Source organism: Oncorhynchus gorbuscha, linkage group LG15, assembly GCF_021184085.1.
Source record: "Oncorhynchus gorbuscha isolate QuinsamMale2020 ecotype Even-year linkage group LG15, OgorEven_v1.0, whole genome shotgun sequence".
In the NCBI taxonomy this organism is placed as follows: Eukaryota; Metazoa; Chordata; class Actinopteri; order Salmoniformes; family Salmonidae; genus Oncorhynchus; species Oncorhynchus gorbuscha.
This window is the reverse complement of record NC_060187.1, coordinates 2,308,853-2,330,899: the sequence shown is the minus strand read 5'-3', so window position 1 is coordinate 2,330,899 and position 22,047 is coordinate 2,308,853. Positions and strand designations below refer to the sequence as shown.

Here is a 22,047-nt window from a genome sequence, read left to right as displayed (position 1 = left end):
CATATTTATGTAAATATTACATTAGACTCATGAGGAGTGAACTGTATGGTGAACAGAAACAGGAGGGGTTCTGCCACCTGCAGGGCTCTTGTATATCCTGCACTGCCATATTTCAGCAGACATTACAAAACCAAAATATACATTACATATACACTATATGGCCAAAATATACATTACATATACACTATATGGCCAAAATATACATTGCATAACCAAAATATACACTACATGACCAATATATACACTACATGACCAAAATATCCATTACATTACCAAAATATACACTACATGACCAATATATACACTACATGACCAAAATATACACTACATGACCAATATACACTACATGACCAAAATATACATTACATATACACTACATGACCAATATATACACTACATGACCAAAATATACACTACATGACCAATATATACACTACATGACCAAAATATACACTACATGACCAATATATACACTACATGACCAATATACACTACATGACCAAAATATACATTACATGACCAATATATACACTACATGACCAATATATACACTACATGACCAATATATACACTACATGACCAAAATATCCATTACATGACCAATATATACCAAAATATACACTACATGACCAATATATACACTACATGACCAAAATATACACTACATGACCAATATACACTACATGACCAAAATATACATTACATATACACTACATGACCAATATATACACTACATGACCAAAATATACACTACATGACCAATATATACACTACATGACCAAAATATCCATTACATTACCAAAATATACACTACATGACCAATATATACACTACATGACCAAAATATACACTACATGACCAATATACACTACATGACCAAAATATACATTACATGACCAATATATACACTACATGACCAATATATACACTACATGACCAATATACACTACATGACCAATATACACTACATGACCAATATATACACTACATGACCAAAATATACACTACATGACCAAAATATACACTACATGACCAATATATACACTACATGACCAATATATACACTACATGATCAAAATATACACTACATGACCAATATACACTACATGATCAAAATATACACTACATGACCAATATACACTACATGACCAAAATATACACTACATGACCAATATACACTACATGACCAAAATATACATTACATGACCAATATATACCAAAATATACACTACATGACCAATATATACACTATATGACCAAAATATACACTACATGACCAATATACACTACATGACCAAAATATACATTACATGACCAATATATACCAAAATATACAATACATGACCAATATATACACTATATGACCAAAATATACACTACATGACCAATATACACTACATGACCAAAATATACATTACATATACACTACATGACCAATATATACACTACATGACCAAAATATACACTACATGACCAATATATACACTACATGACCAATATATACACTACATGACCAATATATACATTACATTACCAAAATATACATTAATTTACCAAAATATACACTACATGACCAATATATACACTACATGACCAAAATATCCATTACATGACCAATATATACACTACATAACCAAAATATACACTACATGACCAATATATACACTACATGACCAAAATATACATTAATTTACCAAAATATACACTACATGACCAATACATACATTACATATACACTACATGACCAATATATACACTACATGACCAAAATATACATTAATTTACCAAAATATACACTACATGATCAAAATATACACTACATGACCAATATACACTACATGACCAAAATATACACTACATGACCAATATACACTACATGACCAATATACACTACATGACCAATATACACTACATGACCAAAATATACACTACATGACCAATATATACCAAAATATACACTACATGACCAATATATACCAAAATATACACTACATGACCAATATATACACTATATGACCAAAATATACATTAATTTACCAAAATATACACTACATGACCAATATACACTACATGACCAATATACACTACATGACCAATATACACTACATGACCAATATACACTACATGACCAATATATACACTATATGACCAAAATATACATTAATTTACCAAAATATACACTACATGACCAATATACACTACATGACCAATATACACTACATGACCAATATACACTACATGACCAAAATATACACTACATGACCAATATACACTACATGACCAATATACACTACATGACCAATATACACTACATGACCAAAATATACACTACATGACCAATATATACCAAAATAAATATGACAATATTACAAAATATACACTACATGACCAATATATACACTATATGACCAAAATATACATTAATTTACCAAAATATACACTACATGACCAATATACACTACATGACCAATATACACTACATGACCAATATACACTACATGACCAATATACACTACATGACCAATATATACACTACATGACCAAAATATACACTACATGACCAATATATACCAAAATATACACTACATGACCAAAATATACACTACATGACCAATATATACACTATATGACCAAAATATACACTACATGACCAAAATATACATTAATTTACCAAAATATACACTACATGACCAATATACACTACATGACCAATATACACTACATGACCAATATACATTACATGACCAAAATATACATTACATATACACTACATGACCAAAATATACATTACATGACCAATATATACACTACATGACCAATATATACACTACATGACCAAAATATACATTACATTACCAAAATATACATTACAAAATATACACTACATGACCAAAATATACATTACATGACCAAAATATACCAAAATATACACTGCCACCGTCATAAGATGCCACCTTTCCAACAAGTCAGTTTGTCAAATTTCTGCCCTGCTAGAGCTGTCCTGGTCAACTGTAAGTGCTGTTATTGTGAAGTGAAAACATCTAGGAGCAACAACGGCTCAGCCACAAAGTGGTAGGCCACACAGGCTCACAGAACAGGACCACCGAGTGCTGAAGTGTGTATCGCATCTGTCCATCGGTTGCAACATACATCACCGAGTTCCAAAAATGCCTCTGGAAGCAACGTCAGCACAAGAACTGTTCAGTGGGAGCTTCATGAAATGGGTTTCCTTGGCCAAGGAGCCACACACAAGCCTAAGATCACCATGTGCAATACCAAGCATTGGCTGGAGTGGTGTAAAGCTCACAGCCAATGGACTCTGGAGCAGTGGAAACGTGTTCTCTGGAGTGATGAATCACGCTTCACCATCTGGCAGTCCGAAGGACTAATCTGTGTTTGGCGGATGCCAGGAGAACACTACCTGCCGGAATGCATAGTGCCAACTGTAAAGTTTGGTGGAGGAGGAATAATGGTCTGGGGCTGTTTTTCATAGGTCGGGCCCTTTACTTCCAGTGAAGGGAAATCTTAACGCTACAGCATACAATGACATTCCAGACGATTCTGTGCATCTAACTTTGTGGCAACAGTTTGATTTGGATTTATTAGGATCCCCATTAGTCGATGCCAATGGCAACAGCTCGTCTTACTGTGGTCCGACACATAACGAAAAAGACATTAGAGACAAAATGCTTTACAATTTACATACACTACATGTTAATGTTTTTAAGTGTTTTTTGTGTGTGTGTGTGTGTGTGCGCATCTATCAATTACACATATACAGTGCATTCGGAAAGTATTCAGACCCCTAGACTTTTACACATTTTGTTACGTTACAGCCTAGTTCTTATGGATGAAATTGTTTTATTTCCCCATCAATCTACACACAATACCCCATAATGACATCACAATACCCCATAATGACATCACAATACCCCATAATGACATCACAATACCCCATAATGACATCACAATACCCCATAATGACATCACAATACCCCACAATGACATCACAATACCCCACAATGACATCACAATACCCCATAATGACATCACAATACCCCAGAATGACATCACAATACCCCATAATGACATCACAATACCCCATAATGACATCACAATACCCCATAATGACATCACATTACCCCATAATGACATCACAATACCCCATAATGGTAAAGCAAAAACAGGTTTTTAGAAATGTTTGCAAATATCACATTAACATGAGTATTCAGACCCTTTACTCAGTACTTTGTTGAAGCACCTTTGGCAGTGATTAGAACCTCGAGTCTTCTTTGGTATGCTGCTTCAAGCTTGGCACACCCTTATTTGCAGATCCTCTCAATCTCTGTCAGGTTCGATGGAGAGCGTCGCTGCACAGATTTTTTCAGGTCTCTTCAGTGTCATGACTGTCCTGTGAGGATCCAGATAGGTCAGGTCAGGTTTGCAATGAAGGTCTTCAACCAGACCCCCTCTCACCTGCAGAGGGGGGAGGAGGGAACTGGTGGGGGCTAACAACTCACGCCCTGTTGTAAATCAAACAGAGAAGATTCAGGTATCCCTCTCCAAATTCACCAAAGGAATGTGCTTTGTTTCAAAATACTTTTTTCCCGTCGAAACTCTAACAGATTCTAAAGTGAATACTGGAACAATATTTCTAACAGAACGTGGGGAATGGTCATTCTGCTACTCTGTTCAAACCATCGTATTACACTACTCTCATCACCCCACTGGGAATCATTGACACGGCTAGCCTGTCTTCAAAGAAGCATCTACCAGAGCGAATTGTAGGAGAAAAAAACTCCGTAGTTCTGTTCAGGACCGATGCAACAAGTCACTGATACCGGACAACTGCAGAGAAGAACAACAGTAGAAGACTTGCTGGAACCAATCAGAGCCTTACAAGCGCGCCGCAAACAGGCCCAACCCTCTTTCTAAGGCGGCCCGGTTCCGAGAGAGATACACGGCGAACCAAGCCATTTCACATGAATACATTCATGACTTCTTACTCCAAGCGAGCCGCAGTTAGATTTTTGTCAGAGGGTCAGGAGGCCCGGAAAATAGACCTCGTAAGTATCATGGTAGTCCATGAGGTAGTCTACCCCAAGATGTGAAGGACAAGGTGGAGCTCCCATAAGTATCATGGTAGTCCATGAGGTAGTCTGCCCCGAGATGTGAAGGACAAGGTGGAGCTCCCGTAAGTATCATGGTAGTCCATGAGGTAGTCTGCCCCAAGATGTGAAGGACAAGGTGGAGCTCCCGTAAGTATCATGGTAGTCTGCCCCGAGATGTGAAGGACAAGGTGGAGCTCCCATAAGTATCATGGTAGTCCATGAGGTAGTCTACCCCAAGATGTGAAGGACAAGGTGGAGCTCCCGTAAGTATCATGGTAGTCCATGAGGTAGTCTGCCCCAAGATGTGAAGGACAAGGTGGAGCTCCCATAAGTATCATGGTAGTCCATGAGGTAGTCTGCCCCGAGATGTGAAGGACAAGGTGGAGCTCCCATAAGTATCATGGTAGTCCATGAGGTAGTCTGCCCCGAGATGTGAAGGACAAGGTGGAGCTCCCGTAAGTATCATGGTAGTCCATGAGGTAGTCTGCCCCGAGATGTGAAGGACAAGGTGGAGCTCCCATAAGTATCATGGTAGTCCATGAGGTAGTCTGCCCCGAGATGTGAAGGACAAGGTGGAGCTCCCGTAAGTATCATGGTAGTCCATGAGGTAGTCTGCCCGAGATGTGAAGGACAAGGTGGAGCTCCCATAAGTATCATGGTAGTCCATGAGGTAGTCTGCCCCGAGATGTGAAGGACAAGGTGGAGCTCCCATAAGTATCATGGTAGTCCATGAGGTAGTCTGCCCCGAGATGTGAAGGACAAGGTGGAGCTCCCATAAGTATCATGGTAGTCCATGAGGTAGTCTGCCCCGAGATGTGAAGGACAAGGTGGAGCTCCCGTAAGTATCATGGTAGTCCATGAGGTAGTCTGCCCCGAGATGTGAAGGACAAGGTGGAGCTCCCGTAAGTATCATGGTAGTCCATGAGGTAGTCTGCCCGAGATGTGAAGGACAAGGTGGAGCTCCCGTAAGTATCATGGTAGTCCATGAGGTAGTCTGCCCGAGATGTGAAGGACAAGGTGGAGCTCCCGTAAGTATCATGGTAGTCCATGAGGTAGTCTGCCCGAGATGTGAAGGACAAGGTGGAGCTCCCATAAGTATCATGGTAGTCCATGAGGTAGTCTGCCCCGAGATGTGAAGGACAAGGTGGAGCTCCCATAAGTATCATGGTAGTCCATGAGGTAGTCTACCCCGAGATGTGAAGGACAAGGTGGAGCTCCCATAAGTATCATGGTAGTCTGCCCCGAGATGTGAAGGACAAGGTGGAGCTCCTATAAGTATCATGGTAGTCCATGAGGTAGTCTACCCCGAGATGTGAAGGACAAGGTGGAGCTCCCGTAAGTATCATGGTAGTCTGCCCCGAGATGTGAAGGACAAGGTGGAGCTCCCGTAAGTATCATGGTAGTCTGCCCCGAGATGTGAAGGACAAGGTGGAGCTCCCATAAGTATCATGGTAGTCTGCCCCGAGATGTGAAGGACAAGGTGGAGCTCCCGTAAGTATCATGGTAGTCCATGAGGTAGTCTGCCCCGAGATGTGAAGGACAAGGTGGAGCTCCCGTAAGTATCATGGTAGTCTGCCCCGAGATGTGAAGGACAAGGTGGAGCTCCCGTAAGTATCATGGTAGTCTGCCCCGAGATGTGAAGGACAAGGTGGAGCTCCCATAAGTATCATGGTAGTCCATGAGGTAGTCTGCCCCGAGATGTGAAGGACAAGGTGGAGCTCCCATAAGTATCATGGTAGTCCATGAGGTAGTCTACCCCGAGATGTGAAGGACAAGGTGGAGCTCCCATAAGTATCATGGTAGTCTGCCCCGAGATGTGAAGGACAAGGTGGAGCTCCCGTAAGTATCATGGTAGTCCATGAGGTAGTCTGCCCCGAGATGTGAAGGACAAGGTGGAGCTCCCGTAAGTATCATGGTAGTCCATGAGGTAGTCTACCCCAAGATGTGAAGGACAAGGTGGAGCTCCCATAAGTATCATGGTAGTCCATGAGGTAGTCTGCCCCGAGATGTGAAGGACAAGGTGGAGCTCCCGTAAGTATCATGGTAGTCCATGAGGTAGTCTGCCCCGAGATGTGAAGGACAAGGTGGAGCTCCCGTAAGTATCATGGTAGTCCATGAGGTAGTCTGCCCCGAGATGTGAAGGACAAGGTGGAGCTCCCATAAGTATCATGGTAGTCCATGAGGTAGTCTGCCCCGAGATGTGAAGGACAAGGTGGAGCTCCCGTAAGTATCATGGTAGTCTGCCCCGAGATGTGAAGGACAAGGTGGAGCTCCCGTAAGTATCATGGTAGTCCATGAGGTAGTCTGCCCCGAGATGTGAAGGACAAGGTGGAGCTCCCGTAAGTATCATGGTAGTCCATGAGGTAGTCTGCCCCGAGATGTGAAGGACAAGGTGGAGCTCCCATAAGTATCATGGTAGTCCATGAGGTAGTCTGCCCCGAGATGTGAAGGACAAGGTGGAGCTCCCATAAGTATCATGGTAGTCTGCCCCGAGATGTGAAGGACAAGGTGGAGCTCCCGTAAGTATCATGGTAGTCCATGAGGTAGTCTGCCCCGAGATGTGAAGGACAAGGTGGAGCTCCCATAAGTATCATGGTAGTCCATGAGGTAGTCTGCCCCGAGATGTGAAGGACAAGGTGGAGCTCCCATAAGTATCATGGTAGTCCATGAGGTAGTCTACCCCAAGATGTGAAGGACAAGGTGGAGCTCCCATAAGTATCATGGTAGTCCATGAGGTAGTCTGCCCGAGATGTGAAGGACAAGGTGGAGCTCCCATAAGTATCATGGTAGTCCATGAGGTAGTCTGCCCGAGATGTGAAGGACAAGGTGGAGCTCCCATAAGTATCATGGTAGTCCATGAGGTAGTCTGCCCCGAGATGTGAAGGACAAGGTGGAGCTCCCATAAGTATCATGGTAGTCCATGAGGTAGTCTACCCCAAGATGTGAAGGACAAGGTGGAGCTCCCATAAGTATCATGGTAGTCTGCCCCGAGATGTGAAGGACAAGGTGGAGCTCCCATAAGTATCATGGTAGTCCATGAGGTAGTCTACCCCAAGATGTGAAGGACAAGGTGGAGCTCCCATAAGTATCATGGTAGTCCATGAGGTAGTCTACCCCAAGATGTGAAGGACAAGGTGGAGCTCCCATAAGTATCATGGTAGTCTGCCCCGAGATGTGAAGGACAAGGTGGAGCTCCCATAAGTATCATGGTAGTCCATGAGGTAGTCTACCCCAAGATGTGAAGGACAAGGTGGAGCTCCCGTAAGTATCATGGTAGTCTGCCCCGAGATGTGAAGGACAAGGTGGAGCTCCCGTAAGTATCATGGTAGTCTGCCCCGAGATGTGAAGGACAAGGTGGAGCTCCCATAAGTATCATGGTAGTCTGCCCCGAGATGTGAAGCACAAGGTGGAGCTCCCGTAAGTATCATGGTAGTCCATGAGGTAGTCTGCCCGAGATGTGAAGGACAAGGTGGAGCTCCCGTAAGTATCATGGTAGTCTGCCCGAGATGTGAAGGACAAGGTGGAGCTCCCGTAAGTATCATGGTAGTCTGCCCCGAGATGTGAAGGACAAGGTGGAGCTCCCATAAGTATCATGGTAGTCCATGAGGTAGTCTACCCCGAGATGTGAAGGACAAGGTGGAGCTCCCATAAGTATCATGGTAGTCTGCCCCGAGATGTGAAGGACAAGGTGGAGCTCCCGTAAGTATCATGGTAGTCCATGAGGTAGTCTGCCCCGAGATGTGAAGGACAAGGTGGAGCTCCCGTAAGTATCATGGTAGTCCATGAGGTAGTCTACCCCAAGATGTGAAGGACAAGGTGGAGCTCCCATAAGTATCATGGTAGTCCATGAGGTAGTCTGCCTCGAGATGTGAAGGACAAGGTGGAGCTCCCGTAAGTATCATGGTAGTCCATGAGGTAGTCTGCCCCGAGATGTGAAGGACAAGGTGGAGCTCCCATAAGTATCATGGTAGTCCATGAGGTAGTCTGCCCCGAGATGTGAAGGACAAGGTGGAGCTCCCGTAAGTATCATGGTAGTCCATGAGGTAGTCTGCCCCGAGATGTGAAGGACAAGGTGGAGCTCCCATAAGTATCATGGTAGTCCATGAGGTAGTCTGCCCCGAGATGTGAAGGACAAGGTGGAGCTCCCGTAAGTATCATGGTAGTCTGCCCCGAGATGTGAAGGACAAGGTGGAGCTCCCGTAAGTATCATGGTAGTCCATGAGGTAGTCTGCCCCGAGATGTGAAGGACAAGGTGGAGCTCCCATAAGTATCATGGTAGTCCATGAGGTAGTCTGCCCCGAGATGTGAAGGACAAGGTGGAGCTCCCATAAGTATCATGGTAGTCCATGAGGTAGTCTACCCCAAGATGTGAAGGACAAGGTGGAGCTCCCATAAGTATCATGGTAGTCCATGAGGTAGTCTGCCCCGAGATGTGAAGGACAAGGTGGAGCTCCCATAAGTATCATGGTAGTCCATGAGGTAGTCTGCCCGAGATGTGAAGGACAAGGTGGAGCTCCCATAAGTATCATGGTAGTCCATGAGGTAGTCTGCCCCGAGATGTGAAGGACAAGGTGGAGCTCCCATAAGTATCATGGTAGTCCATGAGGTAGTCTACCCCAAGATGTGAAGGACAAGGTGGAGCTCCCATAAGTATCATGGTAGTCTGCCCCGAGATGTGAAGGACAAGGTGGAGCTCCCATAAGTATCATGGTAGTCCATGAGGTAGTCTACCTCAAGATGTGAAGGACAAGGTGGAGCTCCCATAAGTATCATGGTAGTCCATGAGGTAGTCTACCCCAAGATGTGAAGGACAAGGTGGAGCTCCCATAAGTATCATGGTAGTCTGCCCCGAGATGTGAAGGACAAGGTGGAGCTCCCATAAGTATCATGGTAGTCCATGAGGTAGTCTACCCCAAGATGTGAAGGACAAGGTGGAGCTCCCATAAGTATCATGGTAGTCCATGAGGTAGTCTGCCCCGAGATGTGAAGGACAAGGTGGAGCTCCCGTAAGTATCATGGTAGTCCATGAGGTAGTCTGCCCCGAGATGTGAAGGACAAGGTGGAGCTCCCATAAGTATCATGGTAGTCCATGAGGTAGTCTACCCCAAGATGTGAAGGACAAGGTGGAGCTCCCGTAAGTATCATGGTAGTCCATGAGGTAGTCTGCCCGAGATGTGAAGGACAAGGTGGAGCTCCCATAAGTATCATGGTAGTCCATGAGGTAGTCTACCCCAAGATGTGAAGGACAAGGTGGAGCTCCCGTAAGTATCATGGTAGTCCATGAGGTAGTCTGCCCCGAGATGTGAAGGACAAGGTGGAGCTCCCGTAAGTATCATGGTAGTCCATGAGGTAGTCTACCCCGAGATGTGAAGGACAAGGTGGAGCTCCCATAAGTATCATGGTAGTCCATGAGGTAGTCTACCCCGAGATGTGAAGGACAAGGTGGAGCTCCCATAAGTATCATGGTAGTCTGCCCCGAGATGTGAAGGACAAGGTGGAGCTCCCGTAAGTATCATGGTAGTCCATGAGGTAGTCTGCCCCGAGATGTGAAGGACAAGGTGGAGCTCCCGTAAGTATCATGGTAGTCCATGAGGTAGTCTACCCCAAGATGTGAAGGACAAGGTGGAGCTCCCATAAGTATCATGGTAGTCCATGAGGTAGTCTGCCCCGAGATGTGAAGGACAAGGTGGAGCTCCCGTAAGTATCATGGTAGTCCATGAGGTAGTCTGCCCGAGATGTGAAGGACAAGGTGGAGCTCCCGTAAGTATCATGGTAGTCCATGAGGTAGTCTGCCCCGAGATGTGAAGGACAAGGTGGAGCTCCCATAAGTATCATGGTAGTCCATGAGGTAGTCTGCCCCGAGATGTGAAGGACAAGGTGGAGCTCCCGTAAGTATCATGGTAGTCTGCCCCGAGATGTGAAGGACAAGGTGGAGCTCCCGTAAGTATCATGGTAGTCCATGAGGTAGTCTGCCCCGAGATGTGAAGGACAAGGTGGAGCTCCCGTAAGTATCATGGTAGTCCATGAGGTAGTCTGCCCCGAGATGTGAAGGACAAGGTGGAGCTCCCATAAGTATCATGGTAGTCCATGAGGTAGTCTGCCCGAGATGTGAAGGACAAGGTGGAGCTCCCATAAGTATCATGGTAGTCTGCCCCGAGATGTGAAGGACAAGGTGGAGCTCCCGTAAGTATCATGGTAGTCCATGAGGTAGTCTGCCCCGAGATGTGAAGGACAAGGTGGAGCTCCCATAAGTATCATGGTAGTCCATGAGGTAGTCTGCCCCGAGATGTGAAGGACAAGGTGGAGCTCCCATAAGTATCATGGTAGTCCATGAGGTAGTCTACCCCAAGATGTGAAGGACAAGGTGGAGCTCCCATAAGTATCATGGTAGTCCATGAGGTAGTCTGCCCCGAGATGTGAAGGACAAGGTGGAGCTCCCATAAGTATCATGGTAGTCCATGAGGTAGTCTGCCCCGAGATGTGAAGGACAAGGTGGAGCTCCCATAAGTATCATGGTAGTCCATGAGGTAGTCTGCCCCGAGATGTGAAGGACAAGGTGGAGCTCCCATAAGTATCATGGTAGTCCATGAGGTAGTCTACCCCAAGATGTGAAGGACAAGGTGGAGCTCCCATAAGTATCATGGTAGTCTGCCCCGAGATGTGAAGGACAAGGTGGAGCTCCCATAAGTATCATGGTAGTCCATGAGGTAGTCTACCCCAAGATGTGAAGGACAAGGTGGAGCTCCCATAAGTATCATGGTAGTCCATGAGGTAGTCTACCCCAAGATGTGAAGGACAAGGTGGAGCTCCCATAAGTATCATGGTAGTCTGCCCCGAGATGTGAAGGACAAGGTGGAGCTCCCATAAGTATCATGGTAGTCCATGAGGTAGTCTACCCCAAGATGTGAAGGACAAGGTGGAGCTCCCGTAAGTATCATGGTAGTCTGCCCCGAGATGTGAAGGACAAGGTGGAGCTCCCGTAAGTATCATGGTAGTCTGCCCCGAGATGTGAAGGACAAGGTGGAGCTCCCATAAGTATCATGGTAGTCTGCCCCGAGATGTGAAGGACAAGGTGGAGCTCCCGTAAGTATCATGGTAGTCCATGAGGTAGTCTGCCCCGAGATGTGAAGGACAAGGTGGAGCTCCCGTAAGTATCATGGTAGTCTGCCCCGAGATGTGAAGGACAAGGTGGAGCTCCCGTAAGTATCATGGTAGTCTGCCCCGAGATGTGAAGGACAAGGTGGAGCTCCCATAAGTATCATGGTAGTCCATGAGGTAGTCTACCCCGAGATGTGAAGGACAAGGTGGAGCTCCCATAAGTATCATGGTAGTCTGCCCCGAGATGTGAAGGACAAGGTGGAGCTCCCGTAAGTATCATGGTAGTCCATGAGGTAGTCTACCCCAAGATGTGAAGGACAAGGTGGAGCTCCCATAAGTATCATGGTAGTCTGCCCCGAGATGTGAAGGACAAGGTGGAGCTCCCATAAGTATCATGGTAGTCCATGAGGTAGTCTACCTCAAGATGTGAAGGACAAGGTGGAGCTCCCATAAGTATCATGGTAGTCCATGAGGTAGTCTACCCCAAGATGTGAAGGACAAGGTGGAGCTCCCATAAGTATCATGGTAGTCTGCCCCGAGATGTGAAGGACAAGGTGGAGCTCCCATAAGTATCATGGTAGTCCATGAGGTAGTCTACCCCAAGATGTGAAGGACAAGGTGGAGCTCCCATAAGTATCATGGTAGTCCATGAGGTAGTCTGCCCCGAGATGTGAAGGACAAGGTGGAGCTCCCGTAAGTATCATGGTAGTCCATGAGGTAGTCTGCCCCGAGATGTGAAGGACAAGGTGGAGCTCCCATAAGTATCATGGTAGTCCATGAGGTAGTCTACCCCAAGATGTGAAGGACAAGGTGGAGCTCCCGTAAGTATCATGGTAGTCCATGAGGTAGTCTGCCCCGAGATGTGAAGGACAAGGTGGAGCTCCCATAAGTATCATGGTAGTCCATGAGGTAGTCTACCCCAAGATGTGAAGGACAAGGTGGAGCTCCCGTAAGTATCATGGTAGTCCATGAGGTAGTCTGCCCCGAGATGTGAAGGACAAGGTGGAGCTCCCGTAAGTATCATGGTAGTCCATGAGGTAGTCTACCCCGAGATGTGAAGGACAAGGTGGAGCTCCCGTAAGTATCATGGTAGTCCATGAGGTAGTCTGCCCCGAGATGTGAAGGACAAGGTGGAGCTCCCATAAGTATCATGGTAGTCCATGAGGTAGTCTGCCCCGAGATGTGAAGGACAAGGTGGAGCTCCCATAAGTATCATGGTAGTCCATGAGGTAGTCTACCCCAAGATGTGAAGGACAAGGTGGAGCTCCCATAAGTATCATGGTAGTCTGCCCCGAGATGTGAAGGACAAGGTGGAGCTCCCATAAGTATCATGGTAGTCCATGAGGTAGTCTACCCCAAGATGTGAAGGACAAGGTGGAGCTCCCATAAGTATCATGGTAGTCCATGAGGTAGTCTACCCCAAGATGTGAAGGACAAGGTGGAGCTCCCATAAGTATCATGGTAGTCTGCCCCGAGATGTGAAGGACAAGGTGGAGCTCCCATAAGTATCATGGTAGTCCATGAGGTAGTCTACCCCAAGATGTGAAGGACAAGGTGGAGCTCCCATAAGTATCATGGTAGTCCATGAGGTAGTCTGCCCCGAGATGTGAAGGACAAGGTGGAGCTCCCGTAAGTATCATGGTAGTCCATGAGGTAGTCTGCCCCGAGATGTGAAGGACAAGGTGGAGCTCCCGTAAGTATCATGGTAGTCCATGAGGTAGTCTACCCCAAGATGTGAAGGACAAGGTGGAGCTCCCGTAAGTATCATGGTAGTCCATGAGGTAGTCTGCCCGAGATGCGAAGGAGGTGGAGCTCCCATAAGTAAGGACAGATGTGTGGACAAGCTGGAGCTCCCGTAAGTATCATGGTAGTCCATGAGAGTCTGCCCCGAGATGCGAAGGACAAGGTGGAGCTCCCATAAGTATCATGGTAGTCCATGAGGTAGTCTACCCCAAGATGTGAAGGACAAGGTGGAGCTCCCGTAAGTATCATGGTAGTCCATGAGGTAGTCTGCCCCGAGATGTGAAGGACAAGGTGGAGCTCCCGTAAGTATCATGGTAGTCCATGAGGTAGTCTACCCCAAGATGTGAAGGACAAGGTGGAGCTCCCATAAGTATCATGGTAGTCCATGAGGTAGTCTGCCCCAAGATGTGAAGGACAAGGTGGAGCTCCCGTAAGTATCATGGTAGTCCATGAGGTAGTCTGCCCCGAGATGCGAAGGACAAGGTGGAGCTCCCATAAGTATCATGGTAGTCTGCCCCGAGATGTGAAGGACAAGGTGGAGCTCCCATAAGTATCATGGTAGTCCATGAGGTAGTCTGCCCCGAGATGTGAAGGACAAGGTGGAGCTCCCATAAGTATCATGGTAGTCCATGAGGTAGTCTACCCCAAGATGTGAAGGACAAGGTGGAGCTCCCATAAGTATCATGGTAGTCTGCCCCGAGATGTGAAGGACAAGGTGGAGCTCCCATAAGTATCATGGTAGTCCATGAGGTAGTCTACCCCAAGATGTGAAGGACAAGGTGGAGCTCCCATAAGTATCATGGTAGTCCATGAGGTAGTCTACCCCAAGATGTGAAGGACAAGGTGGAGCTCCCATAAGTATCATGGTAGTCTGCCCCGAGATGTGAAGGACAAGGTGGAGCTCCCATAAGTATCATGGTAGTCCATGAGGTAGTCTACCCCAAGATGTGAAGGACAAGGTGGAGCTCCCATAAGTATCATGGTAGTCCATGAGGTAGTCTGCCCCGAGATGTGAAGGACAAGGTGGAGCTCCCGTAAGTATCATGGTAGTCCATGAGGTAGTCTGCCCCGAGATGTGAAGGACAAGGTGGAGCTCCCGTAAGTATCATGGTAGTCCATGAGGTAGTCTACCCCAAGATGTGAAGGACAAGGTGGAGCTCCCGTAAGTATCATGGTAGTCCATGAGGTAGTCTACCCCAAGATGTGAAGGACAAGGTGGAGCTCCCGTAAGTATCATGGTAGTCCATGAGGTAGTCTGCCCCGAGATGCGAAGGACAAGGTGGAGCTCCCGTAAGTATCATGGTAGTCTGCCCCGAGATGCGAAGGACAAGGTGGAGCTCCCATAAGTATCATGGTAGTCCATGAGGTAGTCTACCCCAAGATGTGAAGGACAAGGTGGAGCTCCCGTAAGTATCATGGTAGTCCATGAGGTAGTCTGCCCCGAGATGCGAAGGACAAGGTGGAGCTCCCATAAGTATCATGGTAGTCTGCCCCGAGATGTGAAGGACAAGGTGGAGCTCCCGTAAGTATCATGGTAGTCCATGAGGTAGTCTGCCCCGAGATGCGAAGGACAAGGTGGAGCTCCCATAAGTATCATGGTAGTCTGCCCCGAGATGTGAAGGACAAGGTGGAGCTCCCATAAGTATCATGGTAGTCTGCCCCGAGATGTGAAGGACAAGGCACACCTGGCATCATGCTACATTAACATGAAAAATAGCTCTATTCTGGTTGGATGGGTGGGAGAGTAACACTATGTGGGTGTTGGTAAGAACACACGCAGTAGACAAGGGTAACCTTTGTACTACCAAGTCCAGGGTTTTGTCACCATTGTGGCCATTGATTTTACAATGTCAAAACACACATGAACAATGTGTTCACTGTAATGAACAGTATATGAAAGATGGTGGTCATTCTGTTACTTGATCATAATTAAATACTGGCCCTTTTGTGATGACTGAACAATCTGTGAAACATATTTTTAAAAGCTTGCTTAAAAATGAATCCGAAGTCATGTTTCAGGAAAGAGATTTGGATCATGGACCCATCAGCAGACAGATACTACAGATGGCTAACCATCATCGCAGCACCATGCTTCTACAACCTGATGATGCTAGTGACCAGGTCTGTTCTCATAGAGTACAGTTCACTTCTTCATTTAAGCTCATATATTTTTGTTGCTGAATGTTGGTTGTCTATCTTTTGAATGTTTGTTGTGTTTAATGTTGTACATTGGTTGTTGACTATTTGTCATCCCACAGGGCATGTTTTAATGAACTCCAGAGCACGTACATAACTCTGTGGATTGTCCTGGACTACACCTCAGACTTAATCTACTACACAGACACATTCGTCAGGTCTAGAACAGGTGAGGTTCTATGTTTCTACTACTCAAACATTCTAGAACAGGTGTGGTTCTACTACTCAAACATTCTAGAACAGGTGAGGTTCTGTGGTTCTACTACTCAAACATTCTAGAACAAGTGAGGTTCTATGGTTCTTCTATTCAAACATTCTAGAACAGGTGAGGTTCTATGGTTCTACTACTCAAACATTCTAGAACATTTACATTTACATTTACATTTACATTTAAGTCATTTAGCAGACGCTCTTATCCAGAGCGACTTACAAATTGGTGCATTCACCTTATGACATCCAGTGGGACAGTCACTTAACAATAGTGCATCTAAAACTTAGGGGGGGTGGGGTGAGAGGGATTACTTAACCTATCCTAGGTATTCCTTAAAGAGGTGGGGTTTCAGGTGTCTCCGGAAGGTGGTGATTGACTCCGCTGTCCTGGCGTCGTGAGGGAGTTTGTTCCACCATTGGGGGGCCAGGGCAGCGAACAGTTTTGACTGGGCTGAGCGGGAGCTGTACTTCCTCAGTGGTAGGGAGGCGAGCAGGCCAGAGGTGGATGAACGCAGTGCCCTTGTTTGGGTGTAGGGCCTGATCAGAGCCTGGAGGTACTGAGGTGCCGTTCCCTCACAGCTCCGTAGGCAAGCACCATGGTCTTGTAGCGGATGCGAGCTTCAACTGGAAGCCAGTGGAGAGAACGGAGGAGCGGGGTGACGTGAGAGAACTTGGGAAGGTTGAACACCAGACGGGCTGCGGCGTTCTGGATGAGTTGAAGGGGTTTAATGGCACAGGCAGGGAGCCCAGCCAACAGCGAGTTGCAGTAATCCAGACGGGAGATGACAAGTGCCTGGATTAGGACCTGCGCCGCTTCCTGTGTGAGGCAGGGTCGTACTCTGCGGATGTTGTAGAGCATGAACCTACAGGAACGGGCCACCGCCTTGATGTTAGTTGAGAACGACAGGGTGTTGTCCAGGATCACACCAAGGTTCTTGGCGCTCTGGGAGGAGGACACAGTGGAGTTGTCAACCGTGATGGCGAGATCATGGAACGGGCAGTCCTTCCCGGGAGGAAGAGCAGCTCCGTCTTGCCGAGGTTCAGCTTGAGGTGGTGATCCGTCATCCACACTGATATGTCTGCCAGACATGCAGAGATGCGATTCGCCACCTGGTCATCAGAAGGGGGAAAGGAGAAGATTAATTGTGTGTCGTCTGCATAGCAATGATAAGAGAGACCATGTGAGGTTATGACAGAGCCAAGTGACTTGGTGTATAGCGAGAATAGGAGAGGGCCAAGAACAGAGCCCTGGGGGACACCAGTGGTGAGAGCGCGTGGTGAGGAGACAGATTCTCGCCACGCCACCTGGTAGGAGCGACCTGTCAGGTAGGACGCAATCCAAGCGTGGGCCGCGCCGGAGATGCCCAACTCGGAGAGGGTGGAGAGGAGGATCTGATGGTTCACAGTATCGAAGGCAGCCGATAGATCTAGAAGGATGAGAGCAGAGGAGAGAGAGTTAGCTTTAGCAGTGCGGAGCGCCTCCGTGATACAGAGGAGAGCAGTCTCAGTTGAATGACTAGTCTTGAAACCTGACTGATTTGGATCAAGAAGGTCATTCAGAGAGAGATAGCGGGAGAGCTGGCCAAGGACGGCACGTTCAAGAGTTTTGGAGAGAAAAGAAAGAAGGGATACTGGTCTGTAATTGTTGACATCGGAGGGATCGAGTGTAGGTTTTTTCAGAAGGGGTGCAACTCTCGCTCTCTTGAAGACGGAAGGGACGTAGCCAACGGTCAGGGATGAGTTGATGAGCGAGGTGAGGTAAGGGAGAAGGTCTCCGGAAATGGTCTGGAGAAGAGAGGAGGGGATAGGGTCAAGCGGGCAGGTTGTTGGGCGGCCGGCCGTCACAAGACGCGAGATTTCATCTGGAGAGAGAGGGGAGAAAGAGGTCAGAGCATAGGGTAGGGCAGTGTGAGCAGAACCAGCGGTGTCGTTTGACTTAGCAAACGAGGATCGGATGTCGTCGACCTTCTTTTCAAAATGGTTGACGAAGTCATCTGCAGAGAGGGAGGAGGGGGGAGGGGGCGGAGGATTCAGGAGGGAGGAGAAGGTGGCAAAGAGCTTCCTAGGGTTAGAGGCAGAAGCTTGGAATTTAGCGTGGTAGAAAGTGGCTTTAGCAGCAGAGACAGAGGAGGAAAATGTAGAGAGGAGGGAGTGAAAGGATGCCAGGTCCGCAGGGAGGCGAGTTTTCCTCCATTTCCGCTCGGCTGCCCGGAGCCCTGTTCTGTGAGCTCGCAATGAGTCATCGAGCCACGGAGCGGGAGGGAGGACCGAGCCGGCCTGGAGGATAGGGGACATAGAGAGTCAAGGGATGCAGAGAGGGAGGAGAGGAGGGTTGAGGAGGCAGAATCAGGAGATAGGTGGGAGAAGGTTTGAGCGGAGGGAAGAGATGATAGGATGGAAGAGGAGAGAGTAGCGGGGGAGAGAGAGCGAAGGTTGGGACGGCGCGATACCATCCGAGTAGGGGCAGTGTGGGAGGTGTTGGATGAGAGCGAGAGGGAAAAGGATACAAGGCAGTGGTCGGAGACTTGGAGGGAGTTGCAATGAGGTTAGTGGAAGAACAGCATCTAGTAAAGATGAGGTCGAGCGTATTGCCTGCCTTGTGAGTAGGGGGGAAGGTGAGAGGGTGAGGTCAAAAGAGGAGAGGAGTGGAAAGAAGGAGGCAGAGAGGAAAGAGTCAAAGGTAGACGTGGGGAGGTTAAAGTCGCCCAGAACTGTGAGAGGTGAGCCGTCCTCAGGAAAGGAGCTTATCAAGGCATCAAGCTCATTGATGAACTCTCCGAGGGAACCTGGAGGGCGATAAATGATAAGGATGTTAAGCTTGAAAGGGCTAGTGACTGTGACAGCATGGAATTCAAAGGAGGCGATAGACAGATGGGTAAGGGGAGAAAGAGAGAATGACCACTTGGGAGAGATGAGGATCCCGGTGCCACCACCCCGCTGACCAGACGCTCTCGGGGTGTGCGAGAACACGTGGGCGGACGAAGAGAGAGCAGTAGGAGTAGCAGTGTTGTCTGTGGTGATCCATGTTTCCGTCAGGGCCAAGAAGTCGAGGGACTGGAGGGAGGCATGGGCTGAGATGAACTCTGCCTTGTTGACCGCAGATTGGCAGTTCCAGAGGCTACCGGAGACCTGGAACTCCACGTGGGTCGTGCGCGCTGGGACCACCAGAGTAGGGTGGCCGCGGCCACGCGGTGAGGAGCGTTTGTATGGTCTGTGCAGAGAGGAGAGAACAGGGATAAACCGACACATAGTTGACAGGCTACAGAAGAGGCAACGCTAATGCAAAGGAGATTGGAATGACAAGTGGACTACACGTCTCGAATGTTCAGAAAGTTAAGCTACGTAGCAAGAATCTTATTGACTAAAATGATTAAAATGATACAGTACTGCTGAAGTAGGCCAGCTGGCAGTGGGTGCGTTGTTGACACTACACTAATCAAGTCGTTCCGTTGAGTGTAATAGTTTCTGCAGTGTTGCTATTCGGGGGCTAGCAGGCTAGCTAGCAGTGTTGTTTACGTTACGTTGCGTTAAAAGAACGACAATAGATGGCTAGCGAACCTAGAAAATCGCTCTAGACTACACAATTATCTTTGATACAAAGACGGCTATGTAGCTAGCTAAGTAGCTAGCTACGATCAAACAAATCAAACCGTTGTACTGTAATGAAAATGAAGTGAAAATGTGATACAACCTGTGAATGCGACCGGGTAGTTGAGTTCTATACAGAAAAGACGTTGGCTAGCGTTGGCTAGCTGTTGGCTAGCTAGCAGAGTCACCTACGTTAAGGACGACAAATAGCTGGCTAGCTAACCTCGGTAAATTAAGATAATCACTCTAAGACTACACACTCTAAACCTAAACAACACAATTATCTTGGATACGATGATACGATGATACGAAGACAGCAAAGACAGCTATGTAGCTAGCTGACACTAAACTAATCAAGTCGTTCAGTTGAGTGTAACAGTTTCTCCAGTGCAGCTAATCAGTGGACGTTAGCTAGCTGGCTAGTGAAGACTAGTGAAGACTACGTTAGGACGGCGAAATACGATAATTACGCAATTATCTTTTGATACAAAGACGGCTATGTAGCTAGCTGAGAAGAAATTGCTAAGATAAGACAAATCAAACCGTTGTGATATGAGATATAATGAAAAAGTTATACTACCCGTTGGAGCGACGTGCAGATGCGACCACTCGCTCCAACCGGAACCGGAACCGGAATTTTAGAACAGGTGAGGTTATGTGGTTCTACTACTCAAACATTCTAGAACAAGTGAGGTTCTATGGTTCTTCTACTCAAACATTCTAGAACAGGTGAGGTTCTATGGTTCTACGACTCAAAAATTCTAGAACAGGTGAGGTTATGTGGTTCTACTACTCAAACATTCTAGAACAAGTGGGGTTCTATGGTTCTTCTACTCAAACATTCTAGAACAGGTGAGGTTCTATGGTTCTACTACTCACACATTCTAGAACAGGTGAGGTTCTGTGGTTCTACTACTCACACATTCTAGAACAGGTGAGGTTCTGTGGTTCTACTACTCAAACATTCTAGAATAAGTGAGGTTCTATGGTTCTTCTACTCGAACATTCTAGAACAGGTGAGTTTATATGGTTCTACGACTCAAACATTCTACAACAGGTGAGGTTCTACTACTCAGACACATTCTAGAACATATGAGGTTCTACTACTCACTCATTCTAGAACAGGTGAGGTTCTACTACTCAGACTCATTCTTGAACATATGAGGTTCTACAACCCATACACATTCTAGAATAGATTAGGTTTTATGGTTCTACTACTCAGACACATCGTCAGATTCAGAACAGGCGAGGTTCTGCTACTCAGACTAATTCTAGAACAGGTGAGGTTCTACTACTCAGACACATTGTCAGGTCTAGAACAGCTGAGGTTCTTCAACTGTATTTGATCAATTGTGATTTGTAAAGGAAGAGAGGCATGGCACTGAAAAATGTTATTCATGTTTTATTTGTCACATGCTTGGTAAACAACAGGTGTAGACTAACAGGCTTACTTACGGGCCCTTCCCAAGAATACACAATAATAGAAAAATAATAATATGAGGAATGAATAGAAAATGAGTAACAATAACTTGGCTATATACACGGGGTACCAGTACCGAGTCAATGTGCAGGGTATGAGGTAATTTTGCATATTTGGAAAAAAACAACAAAATAAATACCTTATTTACATAAGCATTTAGACCCTTCCGTATGAGACTCAAAATTGAGCTCAGGTGCATCCTGTTTCCATTGATCATCCTTCAGATGTTTCTACAACTTGATTGGAGTCCACCTGTGGTAAATTCAATTGATTGAACATGATTTGGAAAGGCACACACCTGTCTATATAAGGTCCCAGAGTTGAAATTGCCTGTCACAGCAAAAAGTAAACCATGAGGTCGTAAGAATTGTTCGTAGAGCTCCGAGACAGGATTGTGTCGAGGCACAGATCTGGGAAAGGGTACCAAAACATTTCTGCAGCATTGAAGGTCCCCAAGAACACAGTGGCCTCCATCATTCTTACATGGAATAAGTTTGGAACCACCAAGAGTCTTCCTAGAACTGGTCGCCCAGCCAAACTGAGCTGTTGGGGGAGAAGGACCTTGTTCAGGGAGGTGACCAAGAACCCGATGGTCACTTTAAGTGAGCTCCAGAGTTCCTC

General features: G+C 46.6%; 1 protein-coding gene across 3 annotated transcripts in view; it reads left to right on the top strand.

Moving 5' to 3' along the window:
• Positions 1-22,047, top strand: part of LOC123998250 (cyclic nucleotide-gated cation channel alpha-3-like) — a 45,598-nt gene that overhangs the window by 5,324 nt on the left and 18,227 nt on the right. For 2 of the 3 annotated variants that reach the window (XM_046303299.1, XM_046303298.1), the window contains exons 4-5: positions 15,972-16,073; positions 16,211-16,317. In XM_046303299.1, the coding sequence (XP_046159255.1) occupies positions 15,972-16,073; positions 16,211-16,317 (209 nt within the window). Of the gene's footprint in view, positions 1-5,061; positions 5,071-15,971; positions 16,074-16,210; positions 16,318-22,047 lie in introns of all 3 variants that reach the window. The other variant, XM_046303297.1, reaches the window with a different exon arrangement.